Source organism: Mus musculus, chromosome 2 (genome assembly GCF_000001635.26).
Source record: "Mus musculus strain C57BL/6J chromosome 2, GRCm38.p6 C57BL/6J".
Classification (NCBI taxonomy): domain Eukaryota; kingdom Metazoa; phylum Chordata; class Mammalia; order Rodentia; family Muridae; genus Mus; species Mus musculus.
The window spans coordinates 156,863,027-156,887,751 of record NC_000068.7 but is presented as its reverse complement, the minus strand read 5'-3'; the positions used below and the strand labels follow the sequence as shown (position 1 = coordinate 156,887,751).

Here is a 24,725-nt window from a genome sequence, read left to right as displayed (position 1 = left end):
GAATCCCCCCCCCCCCCCCCCCGCCCCGCTCCCATCATTCTCTGATATTCACTGATATGCTCAAGGAGAGGCCCGAAGGCAACTTTCAGAAGTCAGTTCTCTCCTTCCACCACTGGGTCCCGAGGATCGCACTGGGTCATCAGGCTCGGTGGGAAGCATCTTTATCCACCCAGCTATCACACTGGACCAGAAATGAGCCCCACTTCAGAGTCTATAATTGAAGATCCCAAGTGATTCCTATGCGTAGTGCCTTCTGAATATTTGAACTCAGAGTTGCAAAGGCTGCTCCGGTGATTCTTGTGGCCAGGTCTCACTGATCTCTCCCCATACCTTTATTTCTTGGACCAGATGGAGCCAAAAAGCCAAGAAGGACCTCCAGCCTGAGGCATGGGGAGGGGGTGTGGGGGTGGAGGGAGCAGCTGCTCCCTAGAAACAGGAAAGGGGCAAGGTGGTTCCTCCATGGGCTACGATGTGATGCGTCAGAGGAAATAGAGGCGGGGAGAATGTGGGGCTGTGAGAACCACAGAGCCTGCAGCTGGGAGCTAGAGCTCTGAGGAGCAGTAGCACCTGGGTCTGTCTACACGGGCTCAGGTCCCTAGGCCACGCTCTTTGTCCCTGCTGTGCTGGGTGGGAGGGCCCAATCTGGTTTCTCTGAGAAGCAAAGGACTGCTGTACTAGTTTCGTGGAGATTGTCTGCTGACAAAGAAGCTTGATCACAGTACCTCAGCCTACTCTGACTCCTTTCTGGTGACCGATCCTCCAGGCTGCTGGGGCCTGAGATGCCGACTACCTTAGGACCTGCAAAGGCCTGACCTGTCGGGTCAGTGTGCACATTGGCTGACTACCCTCATCAAACGTCTGATGGCAAACCTGTAAGTATGCTTGTTTTGTTTTCTGGTGGACTTGGGTCAGGTGGAAAAGAGTAGTCCTCTCAGAGTGGGAGTGAGCTTTGTAGTCGCACTCCAGGAGGACGGCTGGTGGCTAGCTGCACAAGGAGGTCTCTAGGATCCACAGAGACACAGTAGGCTCGCCTCCAGAGAGTCTGACTACCTCCAGGAAACTTTTCCTAAGATCTCACGCCTCCGAGGTCTCTTCGGCGCTGCCTACTTTCCTCTCCTGGACCAAGAATCTTGCAGGGAAGGAACGGGCTCTAGATTACTGTCACCTGCAGCATCTCAGTTGCTCTCACAGGGTGCAGGTCTCAGCCTGAAAAGGCGCAAAGCTGAGGAAACAGATGACTGATCCTCTGCGCTCAGTTCCCAGATGCAAAATCAAGCCCACAAAATCACAGGAGACAAGAAGGCCCTCCCAGCCCTACACTTTCTCACCTCTGCCTGAGCAGCAGGCAGCTCATCCTCCACACGAGGTCATTGCAGTGAAAAGGGGGTTAGAGAGAAGCAGGGCGGCCTGGGTGCTGTGCAGTTTCTGCTGCCTTTCCCCAGCACTCTGCCCATCCTCTCACCGGGACACCACAGACAGCGCCTAATCACAGAGGAAGTTGCTCAGATGTAGGCCAAGTGATCTGATCTCTTGTGCAAATGTGGCCAGCACATGTTCGTCCTCGGCCTAATGGCCACTGCCTGGGCCACATCTTCCCCAGTAGTTACCATGCCTTGGCCAGACCAGGAAGAGAATGTTGCAGAGTCCCGGAGGGGTCCAGCAAAGATCAGGTCCCCTGTGGTTCAAGGGTCCTAAAGGTTGTGGTCTTGCTGCAGGAGAGCAAGAAAGTTGATCACCTCCAATCCTCCCTCTGACCCTGCAGAGTGAGCCCGAGTCAGCGTTAGGAGCCCTCATCACAGGAGACACCCCAAGCTGCATGCTGTGTCTGAGGTCACACAGCTGCTCTGAGTTAGTCCCCCATGCTACCCATGGCAGGCATAAAGCCATGCACTTAGCCTGAACCTCATCCTTGGGGCAGCTCAGATGGAAGAGTTGCCCTGGCTGTGAGCAAATGCCAGCCTCCAGGAGGCAGCAGAACCACCATCCTCACCAAAGCTGCCCTGTCCCCAAAGTCTGAGAGGAAGGGGCTGTCCAGAGCCAGTCCTGGGGCACCAGCCTGCCTGGTGTTCCTGATCTGTGCTGTGGATACTGAGCTCAGCACAGAGGCAGCAAAGACAAAAGCTGTTTCTCCAGATGGTGACACAGCGCTGTAAGACAGGTTGGGTTTCTCCAGATGGTGACACAGCGCTGCAAGACAGGTTGGGTTGGGGGTTAGCACAGACGAATTGTCATCCCTACAAGGCCCTGTCTCTACTCCGTGGGGACAATTCCAGGACTTGGATGTCATCCCATGGCATTAATGAGCAACACCCTCATCCAGGCAACGTGTGTCCCTAGGGTAAGGAAGACACCCACTGTGTCTTCATGCTAGTCTGTGAGCTGCTCCTGCCAACCGTGAACCCTTGGCAGTGCCTGGCCAGCTGAATGGAACCAAGCAGGTGAAATTACATCTTGTCCTGCTGAAAGTAATGAGACTATCTGAAAAGGATAAGAGAACCCAGACCGCTCAACTTTTCCACAGTGTTGGAAAAGCAGCTTTTTCTAAGTAGAATCTGCTTAGCCTGAGAACCAGACACTGCAGAGCGCGCTGCTCAGTTTGGTTCACTCTGTTGGTGTGGGCTGAGGCCTTCGGTGGCCTACCTGAATGCTGAGGATGGGGCATGGGACTAGAGGGTAATGGCAGACTGCACAAACACTCTAACTGAGCCTGCTGACAGTCACAGGACTAGGAAGTGAGAGGATCACGTGAGCCCAAGAGTTTGGGGACAACCTAGGGGACATAGTCCCCAGTTCATAGTCTCATAAAAACCAAAACAAACAAAAAGAAACCATGAGTGAACACAACGGAAAGGTGAAAAGGAAGAGTTCCAGGGGGAGTTTGCCACCGAGAACATTCAAGCCAGGAAGGAAGTATGCTCCCAAGGCTGGCTTCCCAGGGCCCTATCTCCCAGACCCAAATGTTGGGTGTGGCTATCCCTGGTTCTCAGATGAGGAAAGGGGCACCAAGAAGGGAAGTGACCAGTCAGTCAGTCCCTCAGAGCCTTGCAAGCCACCACTATGTCACAAAGACTGACAGACTCCCAGCAGTCTAACCCAGTGCCGTTGGCACCAATGTCGCCTCTGCTTGTGACTCCCATCCCAAGACCGCTTTGTTCCTCCTTGGCCCACCTCCAACCCCAGTGTGCCTGACATGCCTGAAGAGAGCTCAGTGTCTTCTGACTGTCCCTGCCACCACCTAGACTGTCCCTAGAAATGGATGCTTCTCCAGTCCACAGGAATTCAGAGGAGGATCATCAAGAAAAGCTGAAGCAAGCTGGGCAGTGGTGGCGCACATCTGTAATCCCAGCACTTGGGAGGCAGAGGCAGGTGGATTTCTGAGTTCGAGGCCAGCATGGTCTACAGAGTGAGTTCCAGGACAGCCAGGGCTATACAGAGAAACCCTGTCTCGGAAAAAAAAAAAAAAAAAAGAAAAAGAAAAAGAAAGGCTGAAGCTCCCAGAGAAAGGGTGGGAACCAGACAGACCCAAAGAGAAAGGAAAAGGTGGGCTAACCCATGGACGGGATTATAAGAAAGGGCTCAGAAGACTTGGATGGAGAAAGGCCACTACCTAGAAAGGATGGGACACAGAGAATCATCTCCAGGGCTGGAGAGATGGTTAAGCGGTCAAGAGCATTGACTGCTCTTCTGTAGGTCCTGAGTTCAAATCCCAGCAACAACATGGTGGCTCACAACCATCTGTAATGGGATCCGATGCCCTCTTCTTGTGTGTCTAAAGTACAGCTACAGTGTACTTACATATAATAATTAATAAATCTTAAAAAAGAATAAAGAAAATCACCTCCCACTTGTCCACTTGGAGTCTGTGTTAGTCAGTTCAACATAGTGATCACTGGCAAGGTCCTGGGAGGCTGGCTGTTGAGTTACTTCAGGTTTGTGGTGCCTTTTCCTTGGCCCTGGCAGATCAGGTCATCCCCCTGTGACAGTCAAGCATCGGGGTCCAAACTGGGATCCAGGGCTCTGACTCCATAGCAGTTCCCTTTCCAGGTTCAGTGTGCTTGTGAGCGTCTGCTGAGTGATGGGAAGTTTGTCCAGCAGAGGGAAAACCTCCAGCCCCAGCCCCAGCTCCTCTGGTCCAGACCAGGAACCCGTGTCCATGCAACCAGGTAGGTAATGTCTGTGGGGCCTGCAGGCTCTTTCCAAGCATCATGAGGCTATAGGAACCTAAACCTCGGTACCTCAGTGGGTCTTCAGCCACCGCCCCAATACAAGCTTCAGTGAAAGCCTATGGATACCCTTCCCAGTGAGCCAGACAGGCTCCGGCTTCTGTTGAGCCTGCAGTAGTGGCAAGAACATTGAACGTGAGGGCTTGGGGCATTAAGAATACTTGATGGTGGGGGCTGGTGAGATGGCTCAGCGGTTAAGAGCACTGACTGTTCTTCCGAAGGTCCTGAGTTCAATTCCCAGCCACTACATGGTGGCTCACAACCATCTGCAATGTGATCTGACGCCCTCTTCTGGTGTGTCTGAAGACAGCTACAGTGTACTCATATACATAAAATAAATAAATAAATCTAAAAAAAAAACCCAAAAAACAAAAAACAAAAAAACACAAAAAAGAATACTTGATGGTAAACCCATCGGGAGCTTGTGGTTCCACTCCCAGTACATGTACAAAAGTGTGTTTCAAGTTGAACATCAAGCTAGCTGCAGCAATACCAGCTTATAGTTCATTTACATGGCAAAATGAAGACAACTGTGGATTTATGTATAGCCTGGGCTACACTGGAAGAGTCTGCCTTTCGTTTCAAAACAGGGGGTGGGATTGTCTTGTTGGAAAATTATCTTCACAGAAATAGCCAGACTGGTTTGGTCAGACATTATCAAACGCTGTGTGGAGCCATGGCGGTTCAGAGAACTAACCACGACAGATAACAAGATCATCCAACTCTAGCAGCACTGTTGGGAGGGGCTTGGGGAGTAGCCTACCCCACCTACCCCGAGGCTCCACCTATCCGAGGCTGCAGAGCCCAGGTGTTTGGCAGCTGAGCTTGCGCAGAAGCTGAGTTTTTAACCCCCAGACCCTTAAGATGTGGGTTTCTCTTCCTGCTCCCCACCTAAGCCTCTTATCTCTCAAGTACCAGTCCCCACAGGGCCATGACAGCCCCGGTGCCTTGGGGCCCTGGAGCACTCTCCTCCGTGTGGGATACCTTCAGGAAGAGACCTGAAAACCACAGGCACCGCCTTCTTTTCCACTGAGCTAGCAGCAGCCTCAGGCTACTGAGTCAGCCTGGTGCTTCTGAGTGGTGACCTCCCAGCAAGTGTACCTCACTCAGGGAATCTCTCCTCCCTTCCGTCTAGTCTCCAAGGAAAGGAGGAGATCTCTCAATGGAGCTGTCTTGTCCCAAGAGGAATATGAGTTGTGACTAGCCCAGTCTAGGAGGCATTTGTTCCCTGGGCCTGCTTCAATCTTAAACTTACTGAGGCTCTGCCAGGTGCCAAGCCCTGTGACAGAAACTGAAGAGACAACAACGGACAAGATGGTCCCAGTCTCTGCCCCTGAGCCAGAAACTAAACCCTTGCAAGTGATGGTTGTGTCAGGTTTGGTGGCAGGGTGTTGCAGGGATGAGAGTGTGCGGAGGGGCATGTCAGAGCAGCCTTTCTGAAGAAAGTATGGAGCTGGGCCACTGGGCTCACCCTCCAGGCATGCAAGGACACAGCTTTCAGGAGAGCAAGGACCCTTCCCAGGCCTCTTTGTTCCGCTCTTCTGTGAGAGAGACCTCCTCAGGGGTCATCAGGCATTCTTGGCCGCAGGGACACCAGTGTTGGGCAAGCAAGACCCTGGGGTCTAAGGAGGTTCTTGCTGTGGGGGTTCCTACTAACCTTTTAAGAGGGACAACAAGGGAGCAGAGACCGTTCTGACTGTCTGTTCTCCCTCTCCTCCTCCTGGGTCTCAGCTCCCTCTTGAGCGCATCCCAGAATCCTGTAGGACCTTAGTACTTTGGGAGCTTCTTAGAGTCAATGAACCCTTCCTGTTGACCTTGACTGCTTTTCCTGGCATCCTGTACCCATGTGCTAACAAGTCTCTTTTTTGGAGATCCTTACTGAGAAAGGACGGGGAAAGGAAAGAGATACAAGGCAGGTGAATTAGGTTTCAACAGACACTTGCAGGCTCTGCAGGGTTGGAGGGAATGGTTAGACTGTGTGGGCTGTCTTCTGCTTGCTGCCTAATGCCCAACCTCCAAGTTGGACTTCATGTCCACTATGTTCTCTTGGCCACTGAGAGCCTTAGCTTTACTCTGCTTCCATGACCCAGGCCCGTGACTCCTCCACTGGAACCTTCGCCTCCCGGGAAGCTGGGGCCCTTCCTGAGAGGTGCAGCTGTCACACAGCCCCTCACGCTCCCCTCTTCCCCAGACCGAGCCCATGAGCAGGGTGGTAGGAGATTGGAATTATGCCCTTCTCTTGCTGAGTGCTGTATCAGGGCCTTGAGACCTTCCTGCACATTGGAGATACACACACACGCACACGCACACACACACACACACATACACACACACACACACACACACACACGCGCACACACACACACACGCACACACACACACACATATACACACACACACACGCACACACACACACACACATACACACACACACCACACACACACACACACACACACGCACACACACACACATACACACATACACACACACACCACACACACCACACACACACACACACACGCACACACACACATACACACATACACCACACACACACCACACACACACCACACACACACACACACATGCACACACACATACACACATACACACACACACACCACACACACACACACCACACACACACACATCAGGGAAGCAGTAAGGGTTCAGTAAGAAGCAAAATGATGGGAAAAGCCCCCAGTGGGGCCTGATGTGCAGGGTCTGGGTCCCCTTAGTCATATGCTCCCTTGGGGCTCTTGTCCTGGTCAGACCTGCAATAGTAGCCTCTGGTGGCACTTCTCAGGGGCAGCGTGGGCCTTCACTCATTGGCCCAGGTATAGGCCACTGGGAATCCACTCTGTGCCTGTGCACAGTGCTCTAGACTTACAGAGCCCGTTCACGTGGACATCTCTCCCGAGGCCTGACGTAGGAACAAGAAAACCAGAGCCAGGTGTGTGGGGAAGAACCCCACCCTGGAAGAGGAGCTTGTCCTCTGTTCACAGACCCCACTTTCTGTCTCCTGACAGCCAGCGCGTGTCTGTGCTGGAGCTCACGATGCTGTCATTCCTGGGGCCCCAGGCCAAGCTGTTAGCCTTCCTGAGGTGTCGTTCCCCCCACCCCGCCTGCAGAGCTGCTGTGTGGTCCCACCACCCTTCAGAGGCCCACCTCAGATGCATGTGATAGAGGCTTCTAGTTGCAGTGGGTTTTTTGTTTTGGTTTACTACGGTGCTAGGGATGGAACCCAGGGCCTTTAATGTTCTAGGCAGGTGCTGTTCTTCTAAGCAGTATCCCCTGCCTCTGCCCTCAAACTCTCTGGAGGGAGACATATAGGGAGGCATGGCCAGGAACTAGGTTCTCTACCCACAGGAGCTGAAGGCCTTCATGGGAGCCCCCAAAACTATCTGGGGTCTCCCAAGCTCTGTGGAGCCTGCTGGAAACACTTCAGACTCTAGGGCTAACCCTTCTCCTGAAGGGGGCCTGTGGGAGGGGGGGCTTGAGGGGAGCCAAGGCAAAAAATCAATTACACCTCATATTTTGAGAGAAAACTAAGAGGGTAAGCATGTCTATTCCTCTCTCTAGAAAGACACAAGGTCACAGCTGTGGCCCTGGGCAGTTTCCCAGCAGGTGAACAGGCCAGACTATCTCTGAGACTCGGGGAGCCGCTGACCATCATCTCTGAGTAAGTCTACCACACTGGACCCCTGAGGTTGCACTGTGGGAGAGAAGGAACTTCCAAAACCAGAAGGGAGGCACAGGGCTACTCTTGGAAGGCTCCCATGTGGCCACGCCTCTGGGTGGTTTCTGGCAGCCTGACACACTGCAGGGAGAGAGGCAGTGGAGGTCAGGCCTTGGGACAGGAAGCCTTGGATCATTGGCCACCCTGCCAGGCCCTCACCCAAGGAGGATCCTGGTGTAGGGAATTCTGGGAAATGAGCAGGACAGGTACTTGCAAACTCCCAGTGAAGGTGGTGCCCTCCCTCTGTGATCTCTCCCCAGGGATGGAGATTGGTGGACAGTCCAGTCGGAAGTCTCAGGCAGAGAGTACCACATGCCCAGTGTGTATGTGGCTAAAGTCGCCCACGGGTGAGTACCTGGCACAGCTTCACCTTGGGGACCTTCCCACATTCTCTTTATACAGGATCACAGGCTGACCCTAGACCCTGCCCTCCAAAAGAGCAGAGAACAACTCTCATGTCTTGTTCAGCTTGGCCTAGGAGACTTAGGAGCCCAGAGAAGGCCCCAGAGAGGAGGTGTCATAGTGTAGGGCTTTGGAAGGTGGCTGGGATCAAGTGTAGAGGACACTGAAGGGGACATGTAGGAGACAGACACAGTCTATAAGGACAATCTGAAGTGGGAAGACAAAGGGACACTTCTCACAAAGGAGAGTAGGCCAACAGTAGCGGCCGGAGGACGGGGCAGCGATGGGACAAAGGCTGGAAGCAGCTGATGCTGTCATCACTCCATCAGCCCAGGACACTTGGGAATGGAGTCTCCAGGCAAGGAAAGCCTGGGGCTGCCATCACAAGGCTGCTTCCAAAGTCTCTGGAGCAGCAAAGCCAGAGGGGACCTCTAAGCTACTGAGTACCTGCTCTTCCCGCTACAGAGAACGTCTAGGTCCAGAGGGCAAGGGAGGGCAGATCTCGTCAAGGTTACTCAGAGGTGTGGAAGGGTTCTCTGAAGACCCATAAGCCTACCCTGTTGTTCTTCACTCCTCCAGGTGGCTGTACGAGGGCCTGAGCCGGGAGAAAGCCGAGGAACTACTCCTGTTACCTGGGAACCCCGGAGGGGCCTTCCTCATCCGGGAGAGCCAGACCAGGAGAGGTGGGTAAACACAGTTCCCACCCCCACCTCTCTAGAGTGGGGCTCAGGACAGGAGGTCACAGAAGACAGGCTGACGCTATCCAAACAGTCAGTGGGGGTTTCTTGAGTCCAGCCAGGCCCTGTACTGTAAAAGGACCTGAGGTGGAGCCACCAGCCTATGAGGACAAAGGAAAGACAGTTTACCTAGCCCAATCAAGGGGAAACTTCCTGGAGTGGGGACCTAGGCTTGGAGTTGAGCTACATTGTTTCCTTGAGGATCCTTTGACAATAGAGCAAGGTGGGTATGAATTCACCAACAGGGATCCAAGCTTAGTCTATAGTTGGCAATCGGGATTTTACTCAGACCAGCAGTGGTGATGCCCTTTCACAACACAGCACATGATATGATCTTTTGGAAAATGTTCATCACAAGCCAGGCACCTCAGAGACCTCAGGGTCAATAATATGAAATTTGCTAGTAACAGCCTATAGAGGCGATGAGACACTCCGGAGGGCAGGTACACCTCCCAGGTCTGCCCTAATTGAGGTGGGCTGTCAGACTCCTTGTTCTCCACTTCTACGCGGCATGCACTTCCCTCAGGGGCTTCCTGGATGAACCTTCCTCCAGCCTCTCCTAATTTCCAAGAAACCTCAACCCCTCACCCTCATGCAAACCTCACACACACTGGCTGGCTGTGGGTGATGATGGCGCAGCTGGCCCCAGTGCAGCAGCAGCAAACAGGAAACGTCGGTGGTGGCCGTGGTGACTGGGACTGGAACCCTGCAGACCTACCGGCTGTGAGCTAGAAAAGCCACAGGAAGTGCTCAGTGCTCGGCTACCCACCCCACCCTACCTCGGGCCTGGTGCCAGAGTATAGTGACCACCCTATGTGCTGTTCATTCTGCCCTCTGACGTAAGAAGGGGCATGTACAAGGGAAATTCATGGAGTTAGGTAAGGGAGGGGCCAAGAGGAATCCGTAAAGATCTTCAAGGACTTGGAAGGATACACAGAAAAGTTGGGACCAGCGTCCCTATTGCCAGCTAGCCAGCCCGAGGGATCCTCCTGTCCTGTGTCCTCAGGACTAAGATTACAAGCATACATCACCATGCCAGGCCTTTCACATACATCTGTGCTGGGGTTTGAACTCAGGACCACATGCTTGCAAAGCAACTACTTCTCAGTCAATCAGAAGGCCACTTACATCAGAAGCAGAAGACCCCGAGTTAGAGCAAGTTGGTACATGCCAGAAACCCAGCACTTGGGAGACAGAGCCCAGAGGACCAAGAATTCAAAGTCACTTTGAGCTACATAGAGACTGCAGGGCATATGTGTTCTGTGTGAGACGCTGTCTTGACAGAAGGCTAGCAGTGATGGTGCGCTAACTCTAGCACTCAGACAGAGAGACAGGAGGATCACCCAGGAATTCAAGGCCAACTTGGACTGACAGTGAGATCTAGGCTTAGCCGGAAGTTCAGAGTAAGGCCCTCACCTACAAAATAAAATAATTAAAGGCAGAGGGGGCCAGAGGATGCCTCAGTCTGAGAAGTAGCTGCTTTGCAAGCATGTGGTCCTGAGTTCAACCCCCAGCACAGATGTGAAAGGCCTGGCATGGTGATGTATGCTTGTAATCTTAGTCCTGAGGACATGGGACAGGAGGATCCCTCGGGCTGGCTAGCCTACACATATAAAAACCCTTCCCTTGCTGACCTTTTAGGATGGCTGTCTCCCAAGCATGAGCCTGCCCTCTCCTCCCGGCTCCCTTTCCACAGCATAGCTTAAGCTGAAGGGCACATGTACCTAGCCTGGGTAAAGAGATCACTTTCGTTCATTGCTTATAGACCTGAGGGTTTCTATCCAGGGATGCAACAGAATTACCTACAGGAATACTGCACACCCAGCTTGCTGACAGGGTCCTAGGCTGGGGTTGAGCATGCTCCTCGCTCACACTGCTGGCCTGGGGAACTTACGCTGAGAACTAGTTCTTAGCTGTTACGTTGGAATCGCCTTGGAGAAGCTTATAACACGGATGCCTGCACACCGGTTTAAATGACCAGGAATGTGTCTTGGGATCTGGAATCTGAAACAGTGAGGCTCCTCACTGGACAAGGGCACGTTTGTAGTGAAGTAGAGCAAGAAACCCCAGTGTGTGCTGGAGTCGGGAGTCCTGGAGAGTCAGACCTATTTCAGATACTAAGTGACAGTCTGCATTTTTGTTCTGTGGTTCAAGGGCCCAAACCCTAAACTGACACTGAGTTCTAGTATCCTGTGTGATGTTACATAGAGTGCTGGTTCTCAGATCAGTCATTGGGATGCTCTGGTCTTTGTGTGAGGTCGTGGGGATTTCCTAACACATAGTAGTGTGCACACTAGGCCAGCACTTTACCGCTGAGGTACCAACCTCTGAACTTTACTGTACTAGTGGCCCAAACAGGCTGTTTGTGAGCATGGTATCTATGAAGAAGAGCACCGTTAACACCAAACTTTCCAGAGTGACTTTCTCTCTGGCCATGGTGACATCTACTTACTTTCTCATTCCAACCCTGTGCCACCTGAGTCTTTATCCATACAGCCGATATTTAATGCTCACCCATCCTGAGGACCACAGAATCCTATTACAACTAATAGTCTTTATCCTGCCTTTGACCCCAGCATCCCCCTGAAGACTGGGCTGTGGCTATTGTTTGTTCCTTCTTCCAACCTCGGCAGGGCTGAGTCTCTACCTGGACCCACCCTGGACCCTTTCCTCCTTAGGCTGCTATTCCCTGTCCGTCCGACTCAGCCGCCCTGCATCTTGGGACCGGATCAGACACTACAGGATACAGCGTCTTGACAATGGCTGGCTGTACATCTCACCTCGCCTCACCTTCCCCTCACTCCACGCCTTGGTGGAGCATTACTCTGGTATGTATGGCTTACATTTTGCCTCCACTGCAGACTGGATGAGGGGCCTAGGAGATAGTCAGTTGTGCCCTTAGAGGCTTGACCTGCTGGAGCTATACAGAGGAGGCACTTCTGCTATCGATCCTTATGCAGCCCTTGTGCTAAGATGTGAGTGGGAGCTGCCTCCATCCCATGATGACAAAGAACTACAGGCCAACCATGAGCCTGGCCAGAATCTCACAGGCAACGGTGATTCTAAATTAATGTGCACAGAAGCTGAGTTCTTCCCACAGGAACCAGACTGTGCTCTTCCTGGGTGCAATGCAATCCTTAGCTAGCATTTCTGATGTCAAGGAGACAAAGGGGAAAACCTTATTGGCAGTGGTGGTGCACACCTTTAATCCCAGCACACAGCGGGTGGAGGCAGGCAGATCTGAGTTCCAGGCTAGTCTGGCCTACAGAGTGAGTTCCAGGACAGCCAGGGCTAGAGAGAAAACCTGTCTTGAGGAAAGAAAAAAAGTATGTGTGTGTGTGTGTGTGTGTGTAGGGGGACACCTCTTGAGAAAGTTGACTTGGGGTTTCCTACAAGGTGGTTCTATACAGTAGGTACGATGGGTCCCAGGCTGACCTCTCCCTACTTGCTTCTCAGTTTTACACAGAATTAAGTACCCCATAACTTTGTCCAGTTGACCTTTACCACCTGTCTGCCTTTATGAGACCCATCACTTGAGACTTCACTTCCTATTACTTTTTGGCAACCATGCCCTCAATATGCCAAGCACAGAAAACTCCTGGGGCAGGTACCATATCACAGGTTTGGATCTCTTCCACAGAGCTAGCAGATGGCATCTGCTGTCCCCTCAGGGAGCCGTGTGTCCTGCAGAAGCTTGGGCCACTACCTGGCAAAGATACACCTCCACCTGTGACTGTGCCAACATCATCACTAAATTGGAAAAAGCTGGACCGGTAAGAATATTTGAAACATAAAGGCAGAATAAGAAATAGACTCACAACCCACAATGGGGCTGTCACATTCAGGGACACTTCTAGAGTGCAGCCAGGCTGAAGCAGTGTAGAGGACAAGGCAGAGTTGGGAAAGGGAGGCATGGACCTCAGGGGAGCCAGGTAGGATGTAGGTTAGGCTGGGTGGGTGATCACAGTCCTGCATAGGGAGGTAAGATGGAGTAAGATCAGTAAGAAATGAGGAGCCTGAGTTTGTCAGTGACATGGTGCTATTCTGAGGCAATGAACTGTGTGGCAAGCACAGGGGAAGTGACTCCTTCACCCGCTGTCCCCCATCCACAGCAGCCTCCTGTTTCTGGAAGCACCTGCGAGTGGGGAGGCATCTCTGCTCAGTGAGGGGCTCCGAGAGTCCCTCAGTTCCTACATCAGCCTGGCTGAGGACCCCTTGGATGATGCTTAGCCCTGGAGCACAAAGAGAAAGGGAACCAAGACTGTGGCACCGAGAGCTCCAACTCCGCTGACCCTGACAAAGCTCCAGGAGGCAAGGCTGGGAGAACAGAGACGGCTGGGGTGGGGCACAGACACTCGGGGCCTCACCTGGGCTTTCTGATAAGTCATGTATCTCCTAAGGCCTCACCCCTACCTACTACTTCTAGTCCATGTGCAGTGCAGTTCAAAGCAGGGCTGGCCTCTACAGAGAATAAAATACTTCTGAGGTCTGATAAGTCACTTCCTGAGAGAAATGTCCAGTACAGCAGCTACTCAGCCCTACTAAAAGACAGAGAGAGCATCACTACCATGGAGAGAAAAAATATTGGGAACGCTCACAAGTCTTTTCCAGAATGCAAACACATCTCAGATGGTAGGATGGCTCAGAAAGCATTGACAAGAGGAACACTGGATGGCTTTACCGCAGTAGACCCCACCTAACTCCCACGCACGAGGAAGACTGACAATCCAGATCTTCCCATGATCTCCCATCAAGTCCTTTCAGCCAACTTCAGTGTTCAAACAGCCAGGTCCTCCCCATACCCCCGTTTTGCCACCTGGTGGTCAAACACAAAATGACACCGTTTAAATCTCACATCTAGCCCAGTCACCTATCTCAGTACTGAGTCAGGACATCAGGTGGTGGACCCTCTCTGAAATGCCAATACCAACTCCAGCCAAAAGAGAAAGAGTCTGGCTGCTACTGCTGCTGTGGGAGGAGAGGGAGGAGGGAAGAGAGCAGGGGCTCTGCTAAACCCTACTCCTAGGTTCAGAGGGTAAGGTCAGTAGGTAAGCAAGGCTTTAGTTTACCAGGCATGCCAACACACTTTCAGTTAAAGATTTGTTTATTCAAGTTTCTGAAAACATCCTACAATGGAGACTTATTAGATGGCTGCTTGTATTGTACCATGGACCACACACATGGTGTTTTCAGAAGACTTGAGATGCAGTGATGGTTTAAAAACTGTACACCTGACGGAGAACCAAGGAAGACAATGTTTCATCCGGATCCAGAGGCGCATCAAATTCAACAGCAGCTCCACTCGGCAAACAGCTGTTACATGATGGTATCCAAGGAAAAACAGTTGACAATGGACAAATTCAGAAATGCTTCCCCAAAGGCGGATGGTTCTTTGAAAAGTTTCACAACCCTTGCGGAAAATACTGATGTCCAACACGTTGATTCTAAGTTCAGGAGACGTGGGTCTTCCCGGTTCCACGCGGCAGGAGTGCCCCAATTGGCATGTACCTGTGCTGTAGTAAAAGGGTCCTTCGGACTGGACAGAAGACACGGGAGCAAATGCCATCAGTCATAGTGGATGGCAGTGTAAAAGATGATCCAAATGACCTACGGGAGACACAAGCAATATTCATATCGTCACCTGGATCAACACAGGCTCCTCCCCCACATGAAGGCAGCAATGTATAAATCTGAGGTCTTTAGGATGTTCATAAAGGATAATTATCATTAATCTCAAAACATCAAAGAAAAAGTCTGTTCCCACGGTCACTTGCCACCTCTCTCCGGAGCTTCAGGTACTGGCAACCACTAACCTACTTTCTGTCTCTGGCCCTGTGTATTCTGTATTTTACTAAGGGGACCATGTAGCCGTAGAGTCTTCCACTTGGCATAATGTTTTCAAGGCTCACCTATGCTCAGGAGCAGACAATCATCATTTCACTGTATGCATAGCAGACACTTTACACTTCAGATTACAGCCGTGGGAGCCGCTGCTTTCCCCTGGATATATTTCATATACACATATCTAAATTCTTGGCTTTTTTTTCTTTCTTTTGAGGATAAGGTCTTTCTATGTACCTCAGTCTGAACTCAAATTAATAAGTCAATGAGTGTTTTCTCTGAGCAACCTGGCATCTCATTAAATAAACAGAAGGTGTTGTAGAACTACCAGCCACACATACCATGAACAAGGCAAATGATGTCATAAAGCCTTCTTTGGTGAGCTCCCACGTGCCCCCATATTCTTCCTCGTCGATTTGTAGGTAGTTACTGAAGTAGAGATACAGAACTCCTGCATTGATCAGGCAGAATCTGGAGTGAGGGGAATCAACACCAAACACAAACCGTAAGCTCTGAGGCCGCAGGCTCTCCCCTCACACCCATGTTCCAGTTTATTCTTCGTCTATGGGTGGTATCTCCCTACCCTGCCCTGCCCTGCCCAGGCAGGGGATGACTCCCAGACAAAAGTTCCAATCTTAGGAAGACAGGCTCAATCTGTTTACTTCATCATGAGTGTCTGGGTAAGTCTATCCAGAGGGGCCTCAGCTTCCTCATAGACAGACAGACATACACACACACACACACACACCAACAGGGGGCCTCTGATAGTTATTAGGTTTGGAGAAGTGAAGGAAATAATTCAAATGTCTAGACCTTAAGTGGAGCTGCCTACCCAACTAAGCTGGAGATTTAAGGAAGGAACAACTACTCTTAGTCACAAGCGTGAAATAAAACATTTAAAGCAGCCGGGCATGGTGGCGCACGCCTTTGATCCCAGCACTCGGGAGGCAGAGGCATACGGATTTCTGAGTTCGAGGCCAGCCTGGTCTACAAAGTGAGTTCCAGGACAGCCAGGGCTACACAGAGAAACCCTGTCTCAAAAAAAAAACCAAACCAAAGCAACAACAACAACAAAAACCATTTAAAGCACCGGGCAGGGGTCTCAACGCAATGGCAGAACACTTGTCTAGTGCTCTAGACACACTCAACTTTGAGTTCCATTCCTAGCACTGCCCCAATTCTCCAATCTACACTTTTTTTTTTGGAGATAGGGTCTCACTATGTAGATCAGCTAACCTTAAGCTCACAAGAGGTCTCCTGCCTCTGCCTCCTGAGTGCTGGGATTAAAGGAGCACACCACCACCACACTCACTCATTCTCCAATGTAAAGCACACAATTTCTCTCAGCCTCCTCGAAGAAATCAGCATGGCTGTCGTGCCACCCTAAATAAGACCTACACCAGCCATAAGCCTCAACACAGCTCCTGTTGAAGGACGGTCAGGGGACAGACATATTTAATTGCTTTATGGCCTAGTAAAGCAAGTAAAAACATTGTTTGCTCTCTGCATTAATTCCCAAGAGAAGGCCATTTATGAATAGCTTGTTACTCAGTGACGAGGTAAACCAGATACCCTTGGCTCCAGTTTATCATCTATTAGGGGCTAATAACAGCAATGGGAATGGAGTCGAAACTGATGATTGATGAAGCCCATCCGTCTGACCCCAGGATGTATTGAGCTGATCAGAAACTGAACACAATGGATAGAGAGGATGGGAGGAGTGCGCACGTGTGTGTGGGATGATGCAGATTGTTTCCAAGGAGTGGAGCTCAGACTGCTGCAAGGAAGCACTCAGTGCACGGGTGATCGGTGGGATCACTGTATCCTATTGCAGGTGAGAGGACTGGGGTACAGGCTTCACCGTTTGGCTTGTGGACAGTAATATAATGGCTTTCTCATGAACGGAAGGAACAGGAGTGGGGAGCAAATGTGTCTTGGAGATGAGCACGTGGCTGAAGAGGTAAGAGGAGACAAAGGCATTTTGTTGAGTGCAACTGTTCTTGGATTTCAAAGAAACGAGGCTTTTGATTATACTGTAGCCACACCCTCATCTTCTGCCAGAAATCTTGGCATCTGGCCACCTCCCATCCCCCAAAGGACCTTTATTTTGGACAGGCTGACTTACTCGTTCTAGCTAGAGACTGATACTCGAAAGCTTAGATAATAAGCTAGCTCTGGAGATGGGTCAACCCGTGCCTGCAATCCAATACTTGGGAGGTTGAGGCAAGAAGGACTGCTGGAATTTCAAGGCCAGTCTGGGCTAGAATAAGAACTGTCTTTAAGAACAAAAAGGGGCTGGAGAGATGGCTCAGCAGTTAAGAGCACTGGCTGCTCTTTCAGAGGTCCTGAGTTCAATTCCCTACAACCACACGATAGCTCTCCACTATATATTACTGTAATTCCATGGCATCAGGTGTGCAAATAGATGTTATGTACATACAAAACAATTATTTAAAAAAAGCTGGGCAGTGGTCCTACATGCCTTTAATCCCAGAGGCATTCTGATCTTTGTGAGTTCGAGACTGGCCTGATCTACAAAGTGAGTTCTAGGGCAGTGAAGGCTACACAGAGAAACCCTGTCATGGGTGTGTGTGTGTATTTGGAAAAACCAAACCAGATTAGCCCACAGTGATAATGAGCTGATGTGGAGGACCGTGGAGTGAGTGATGGGGTGACAAGGAAAAGGCTGACACAGGCACTTCCTTCCTTTCAGGAGTAATATCCAATGCAGACAGCCATCACAGAAAGAAAGGCTTAACTTTATGGTAAGTGAGGTTAGAGGCAGGGGTGAGGAAGCCCTAGAAGGACCTCATCCTAATTGTGTATTCAAATCACTACTGAATAAATGAGGAAGAGTCATACAGCAGGTAAACCCAGTATGAGGTGGAAACAAAAAATAGTTCCAGGTCATTCTTGTATTTGGAGGATGAGGAAGAAGATTAATTCAAGGTCAGCCTGCATAATACAGTGAGTCCCCATCCCCTGCAGTAAACAACAACAAAAGGACCAGCGAGATGTCTCACGGTTAAGGCTGCGCCTGCCAATCTGAGATCAAGCCACATGGTGGATAACACTGACTCCAAGATGTTCTCTTACTTCTACATGAATGGGCGTCCACTTCACTCACTCACACACACACACACACACACACACACACACACACACACACACGAAATAAATCCACGTAATATACACATATAAACGAAACAGTTTAACAAACATTATCTGAACACATAGTGATCCTATGCTGAGCTGAGACCCAGAGGTGGGTCGTCAACGCAATACCTTAGTAGACAGAAGAGCTGTCCGCCAGTTCTCAGGCAAATTACAAAAAATGGAAGCACGGGTTTTACTGTAACCGACTGCCACACAGAATGAAATAAAGCAAGACAGGAGCTGGACAGAGGACAGCTAAACTGGAGAGGAGGGGAATTCACTAGAGACAAGCTCCAGGAGGTCAGTCCTAAAGCAAAGGAAGCCGGGACGGAGAAATAACAAAATCAAAGTTCTTGGCCTTTCCAAAGTAGGGAAAGTTCCAACCCAGAGGAAGTCAGGGTTTGTACACGGTGAGAAACTGGCTGTGGTGAGTGTGGGACTGAATCCCAGAAATGGACAACTCTGGCACACTGGCCCCACACACTGGCCGAGTCAGTACAAAGTGCATTCAGTTTCTTGTTCTCTCGGGCACATTTTCCCACTGTTTGTAAACCTACTCACGTGACAACAGCAGTGGACGACTCATGTACGCCTGACAAACTGGTCTCCACTTAGCAAGTTACTCAGTCACTCCTTGTCCCCATTTTACTGATGAGGAAACTGACCTCAGGTAAGCCCTAGACTATATAGCTTCAAAGGAGCAAATCTACACCTTGAAGGCGGAGTTTTCTATGAAGTTTTAAAAGGCTGTCTGCACACAGAAGAAGAGCAAAGAACTACTCCGGTCCTTGTCAGATCATTCCCAGACTGCATGTCTTCAGAGATATCCTTTCAGCATCCTACAGAAGGGCAGGCATAGTGGCCCATGCCTTTAATCCCAGCACTATAGGGGCAGAAGCAGATGGATCTCTGTGACTTTGAAATCAGTAGGTCTACAAAGTGAGTTCCAGGCAGCCAGAGTTAGTTTAAGTCGCCATTTAAAAATAAGGAAATCATAACAAAATCTTACAAAAGGGCTTAAGTGAGCAAAGGCTTTTGAGCCAAACCTGCTGACCCAAGCTCAACCGCTAGGTTTCTACGTGGTGAAGGAGAGAACCAACATCTTAAGTTGTTCTGACTGCCATGAAAACTAATAAAAATATTTTTAATGTTTTAAGGGCTGTAAAGATACCTCAGTGGTTGGGGCTGGAGAGATGGCTCAACGGTTAAGAGCACCATACTGCTCTTCCAGAGGTCATGAGTTCAATTCCCAGCAACTACATGGTGGTTCATAACCATCTGTGGTGAGATCTGATGCCCTCTTCTGATATGTCTAAAGACAGCTACAGTGTACTCACATAAATAAAAATAAATAAATCTTAAACACGAGGGCCTGAGTTCAAATCCCCACCACCCATATAAAAGCCCAGTCATGGCAACATATATTTGTTATTCCAGTATTGGGGGACAAGCAGACCCCAAGAACTCACTGGCAAGCCAGCCTAACTTGGGGTGGCAAGCTACTAGTTTAGTGAGAGACCCTGTCTGAAGGCAACATTGCACAGAGCAATAGAGGAAGACACCTGGCATTCTGTTTTGGCCTCTTTATGCACATACATTGCAGCTTGTGTACCAAAGAGAAAAAATAGTATTGTAAGATCTGACAGGTGTAGGAGCTCTGAACTCGAAGTATCTCACCCGAACACTGGTGGACAGCCCCCTCATCCTCTCCCTTACACTGGTGGACAGCCCCCTCATCCTCTCCCTTACACTGGTGGACAGCCCCCTCATCCTCTCCCTTACACTGGTGGACAGCCTCCTCATCCTCTCCCTTACACTGGTGGACAGCCCCCTCATCCTCTGGCACTCTTCTCTGCCTTTCCTTTTAGCTCAAGTGTGGTGATCAGCACCTTTCACCTTCTCCACCTAGGAGAATCCTAGGTCCAATGTCTCGTCACCCCCCAACCCACCTTAAGCACCCACAGCATCAACTCTTAATGGTTTCCTTATATAATGCCTTGCTCGGTATAAAAAAAGTAGGACACCTTTTTGGTTAGGAGGCACAGAATAGTAGGTACCTCTTCCTCAGTTTTTGTGTGGTTTCAGTTATCTACCATCAATCATGGACAAATGGGAAATTCCACAAACATGTGCCATGTAAATAAACTGTATTCACTTCAACTGCAGCCACTCCACGCTGTGAGTAAAATCTGCTGCCCCGCTTCACCGCATCATTCCTCCACTTACAATGCAGATTATCTTGCCTGTTCGTCAATGGTGGCTTGGTTTTCAGGCCTGTGACAGTATCAGTGCTTGTCCTCAAACAACCCTGGCTCTCTACTTAGTAACAGCCTCAAAATTAACTGGATACACTAAAAAAAGCCATTAAGTACTTTCTGCAAATATCTAATACCATCACTAGCAGAAGTAGTATACAACAACTAAATCCCCCGCCCCCCTCCCTGAGACAGGGTTTTTCTGTATAGCCCTGGCTGTCCTGGAACTCACTCTGTAGACCAGGCTGGCCTCGAACTCAGAAATCCGTCTGCCTCTGCCTCCCGAGTGCTGGGATTAAAGGCGTGCGCCACCACACCCGGCTGACAACTAAATATTCTGAGACAGAGAAAAGAACCATGTAATTTTATTACATGGCTTGTATTATTATAGTTGGGTTTTTTGTTTGTTTGGTTTTGGTTTTTTAGAGACAAGGGACAAGGTTTCTCTGTGTAACAGCCCTTGCCGTCCTGGATCTTGCTTTGTAGACTAGGCTGGCCTGGAATTCGGAGGTCTGCTTACCTTTTCCTTCCAAGTGCTGGGATGAAAGGTGTGTGCCACCTTGCCAGGGTAGAGTTGTTATTTTTATTAGTTACTGCTGTTAATCTCTCACAACGATTTATTTGTAACTTTTGAAAAAGGTTTTCTGAGACAGAGTCTTACTTCATATCCTTGGCTGACTGGCCAGAAACTCACTATGCAGTCCAGCTGGTCTCAAACTCATGGACAGCCTCCTGTCTCAGCTTCCCTAAGTACAGAGATTACAGACATATACCATCATGTCTAGCTCTTCATTTATAATTTAAACTTTTTCAGAGATATGTAATTGGTTTTGAGTATCAACTGAGGGTCTTGGAATAGATCTGTCAGCAAGAGGAACTACTATATATTTCTTTGGGATTACTACTGTCCAAGAAATTATACAACTCTATTTCTGAAACATACTCACTTCCCCCTCTCTAAAGAACTAGTAAGAGGCTGGAGAGATAGCTCAGTGGTTCCAGAGGACCTGGGTTCAATTCTCAGCACCTACGTGACAGCTCACAACTGCCTGTAACTCCAATATTTGACCCCGTCCTACAGACATACATGCAGGCAAAACACCAATACACATTTAAAAGAGAAGAAGTAGGAGGAGAACTAGTAAGAGACACTGTCATCCCCCAACCAACCAGCATGGCTTTCCATGGGGGAGAGGTGAGACAGGAGAGTGCTCACTTACATTCCCTAAGGGAAAGAGAAAAAGCAGCCTTCTTCCTTCCTTCTGTAAGAGCTTACTCACAGTTCCAACTTAACTGCCTTTAAATGCAGTTTCACCGGCACAGACTTGCTTTCACTAACTGCTTAGCCCGAACCATGAGCAGGTGTCATGGCTGCTGTCGTTGGCCAGGAGGAAAGTAAAATGTGCAAAGTCAGGCCTCCACTTTTAAAATGTAGGGACCTAGAAAGTAACTCCTGCCAAGGCCAAGGGCTGTTTATCAAGCAAAATGCAAAGCAAAAACAAAACCAAACCAAAACAACAAAAAGGTCATCAACTACAAAGCTCCTCTACTTCCCAAACTTCCACATAGGCCACAGTTGTTGCCAATAACATAACCGCTCAAAAGAAGGCATGTTAGAGCCATGAATAAACAGACTGGCCCAGTCTTAGGACAGTACGCCAACATGAGATGCTCCCAGGCCGAGGAACTAAGAACACTGCAGCCCAGGAGTGCTAATGCTCACTTCTTTGCTTTAGTAATCAGATGCACACAGTGCCAGTCATAAAAGGAAAACAGAGCCAACCAAGCATGTTGATGCACGCCTGTAATCACCAACAGCACTTGGGAAAAGGAGGCAAAAGGAGCAGGAGTCACGGGGCAACCTGGGCTACACGAGACCCTGTGCCTTTAAAAGAATTTTTTTTTAAATAAAAAATAGAAATGAGGATCCTGAACACTGTGTCTTGCTCACAATCCTAGCGCGTATAAGAGAGCTCCTGTAAGTTCTAAGCTCCAGAGTGAGACAAAAACCACAAGACTGTGATACCCAAGACTTACCCTGCTATTCCCAAGAAGCCTCGCAAGGGCAAAACGCCCCAAATGACACCCAAAACCAGAGCGATGATCTGTCGGAACCAGTAGATCACATCTAAAAATTCATCCTATAGAAAAGACACAATGTATGCGTTATCTGGAGTGGCTGCCACAGGACAGCTACAGGTGGAGAAGCAAAAGCTTATTAAATATTTCCTACAAACTCATTAAGTAGCCCTGGAATCTGCTATGTAAACTAGGCCTTGGGTCAAGAGTACTGAACTAAAGGTGTGGTTCACAATGTCTAGCTAAGCACATGGCTCTTTTCTTTTTTTTCTAAACTTATTTTATATGTATGTTTTATCTTTTTTTTTTAAAGATTTATTGATTATATGTAAGTACACTGTAGGTGTCTTCAGACACTACAGAAGAGGGAGTCAGATCTTGTTACGGATGGTTGTGAGCCACCATGTGGTTGCTGGGATTTGAACTCCGGACCTTCGGAAGAGCAGTCAGGTGCTCTTACCCACTGAGCCATCTCACCAGCCCTGTATGTTTTATCTTAATGTATGCATGAGCACCATGTATGTGCCTGCTGCCCATGGATGCTGGAACACTGGAACTCCTCAGAACTGGAGTTACAGACCGTTGTGACTCACCATATGGGTGCTTGGATTGGAGCCCACTCTAAACTGCTGAGGCCTCTCTAGTCCCCATATGTGGTTCTTTTTTGTTGTTGTTTTCGAGGCAGGGTTTCTCTGTGTAGCTCTGGCTGTCTTGGAATTCACTCTGTAGACCAGGCTGGCCTGCAACTCAGGGATTCCCCGACCTCTGCCTCCCAGTGCACTACCACCACCACCTTGCTCCATATGTGGTTCTTCTGTCATTCCTTCTACTAAAGTGTGATGGGAAACAATATATTTAGACTATTAAGTGACTAATTCCAGAGCCTGTTCTCTACCATATTTTAGAGAAGTCGTTACTTCTTTAAAAGAAGCTGCGTAAATAGAAGTTTGTTTTGAAGTGACAATGGGCACTGTGCTCCTGGCCACAGATAACCCTTGGCTGGCCAGCTAAGTTCTAGAGAGTCTCCAGGAAGAAAAACTATTAACTTCAGTTCCCACCCTTCCTGTACAGCGACTTTTGAGAAAGCCAGAGTTAGGAAAGTGTGGTGGTGGAGAAGTGTGTGCTTAGGCCTGTGCCAGCTCATCTAAGTTTCACCCAACAAAGAGCACTCAGGTTTGTGAACTGCCCTGGACTCCAGACACCAGTCCTTGGACCGGGGAAGATAAAAAATATGACACAGCAGTTCACAAAGACGACAGGTTTTGCAAGAGCTGGGCAGGGCTGGGGGCAGGCCAAGGGCACCTTCAGGAAGTACTCCCCCCCTCCATGGCGGAACTGAAGGGAGGGAAGCCCAATTTCAACAGTCCAAACAACGGAAGGAGTCCAAATATAGCATTCTTTTCAAACCATCTAGAATCGGGCTGAATGGTGACAGGCTTGAAGATCACAGAATGGAGCAATGATAGGAGGCGTCCAGGCTCAGATCCTCTGGAGATGACCAGCGAGTGCATCTTTAAGTCCCCAACCTCTTCTAACCCATGTCTAGCGACTTTCTTACTAACTCACACCCTCTTAAGGTGGTCTTAGAACCGGCTCTCGAATCTTAAAGCTCACAGGGCATGTCTTCTTTCTCATCTAAGCGAGCAAGGACAGAGCCACCCCTCGCAATGTGCAAAGTAAACGCACTTCAGGGATTCCGCACCCGGCACGTGCGCAGTCTTCAGAAGCGCTAACTACTCCGGATCCTGCGGAGCAAACGGCGGGGGATAGCAGGGGCTCCGCTCGCTCCACTACGCGCCGGCCCCCTTGGCACCCCGCTCCCTGCTCCCATGGCCGCGCCCGGCCGATTGGCCGGGGCGAGGGAGACCCGGGCCCGTCCTCCCTCGCCGGGCCTTCTGCACCTTGTCGTCCCAGGCCGCGTCGCTCCGCAGCACCTTGCTCCACACGGACACCTTGAGGGCCCCGTTGGCCAGCTGCGGCTGAGGCGGCTCCTCCTTCCGCCGCCCGCCGCTCATCCTCCCGTCGCGCCGCCCGAGCCGGGCGTGGGGCGCGCGGGCCAAGCCGAAGGGAGTCGGGGTCTGGGACCGCGGGACTCGGCGCGCGGGGCGGCAGCGGTAGTCCGGGCAGCGAGGGACAGTGGCCCGCCGAGGCTCTGCTCGCTCTGCCCAGCGGCCGGCTCGCTAAGCTCCACGGAGCAGGCGCCGCCGAGGGAGGGGCGGGGCCCTGATGACGTGCGCACGCAGCCAATCGGCGGCCACGCGGCGGTCGGCTCCGAAGCTCGGCGACGCCTCG

At 50.3% G+C, this 24,725-nt stretch overlaps 2 protein-coding genes across 5 annotated transcripts; one reads left to right on the top strand and one right to left on the bottom strand.

Moving 5' to 3' along the window:
• Nucleotides 1-501: 501 nt before the first annotated feature.
• On the top strand, nt 502-13,601 carry Sla2 (Src-like-adaptor 2). 4 transcript variants are annotated; one of them, XM_011239845.2, is made up of 8 exons: nt 502-872; nt 4,033-4,163; nt 7,807-7,906; nt 8,224-8,310; nt 8,945-9,048; nt 11,736-11,930; nt 12,743-12,875; nt 13,215-13,601. In XM_011239845.2, exons 2-8 carry the CDS (start codon nt 4,076-4,078, stop codon nt 13,330-13,332), a joined length of 825 nt encoding a protein of 274 aa, XP_011238147.1. In that variant the 5' UTR covers nt 502-872; nt 4,033-4,075; the 3' UTR covers nt 13,333-13,601. The 4 variants fall into 4 exon arrangements, with proteins under 4 accessions (XP_011238147.1, XP_011238148.1, NP_084259.1 ...); XM_011239846.1 differs by having other exon boundaries at nt 511-872; nt 4,045-4,163; NM_029983.6 differs by having other exon boundaries at nt 531-872; nt 4,045-4,163; nt 11,781-11,930.
• A 587-nt stretch (nt 13,602-14,188) lies between these two features.
• Nucleotides 14,189-24,630, bottom strand: Rab5if (RAB5 interacting factor). The gene is made up of 4 exons (NM_026124.3): nt 24,335-24,630; nt 22,392-22,495; nt 15,285-15,414; nt 14,189-14,709 (listed from the first exon to the last, which is right to left on the bottom strand). The coding sequence occupies exons 1-4, from the start codon at nt 24,446-24,448 to the stop codon at nt 14,668-14,670; spliced, it is 390 nt and encodes a 129-aa protein (NP_080400.1). The 5' UTR covers nt 24,449-24,630; the 3' UTR covers nt 14,189-14,667.
• Nucleotides 24,631-24,725: the final 95 nt, after the last annotated feature.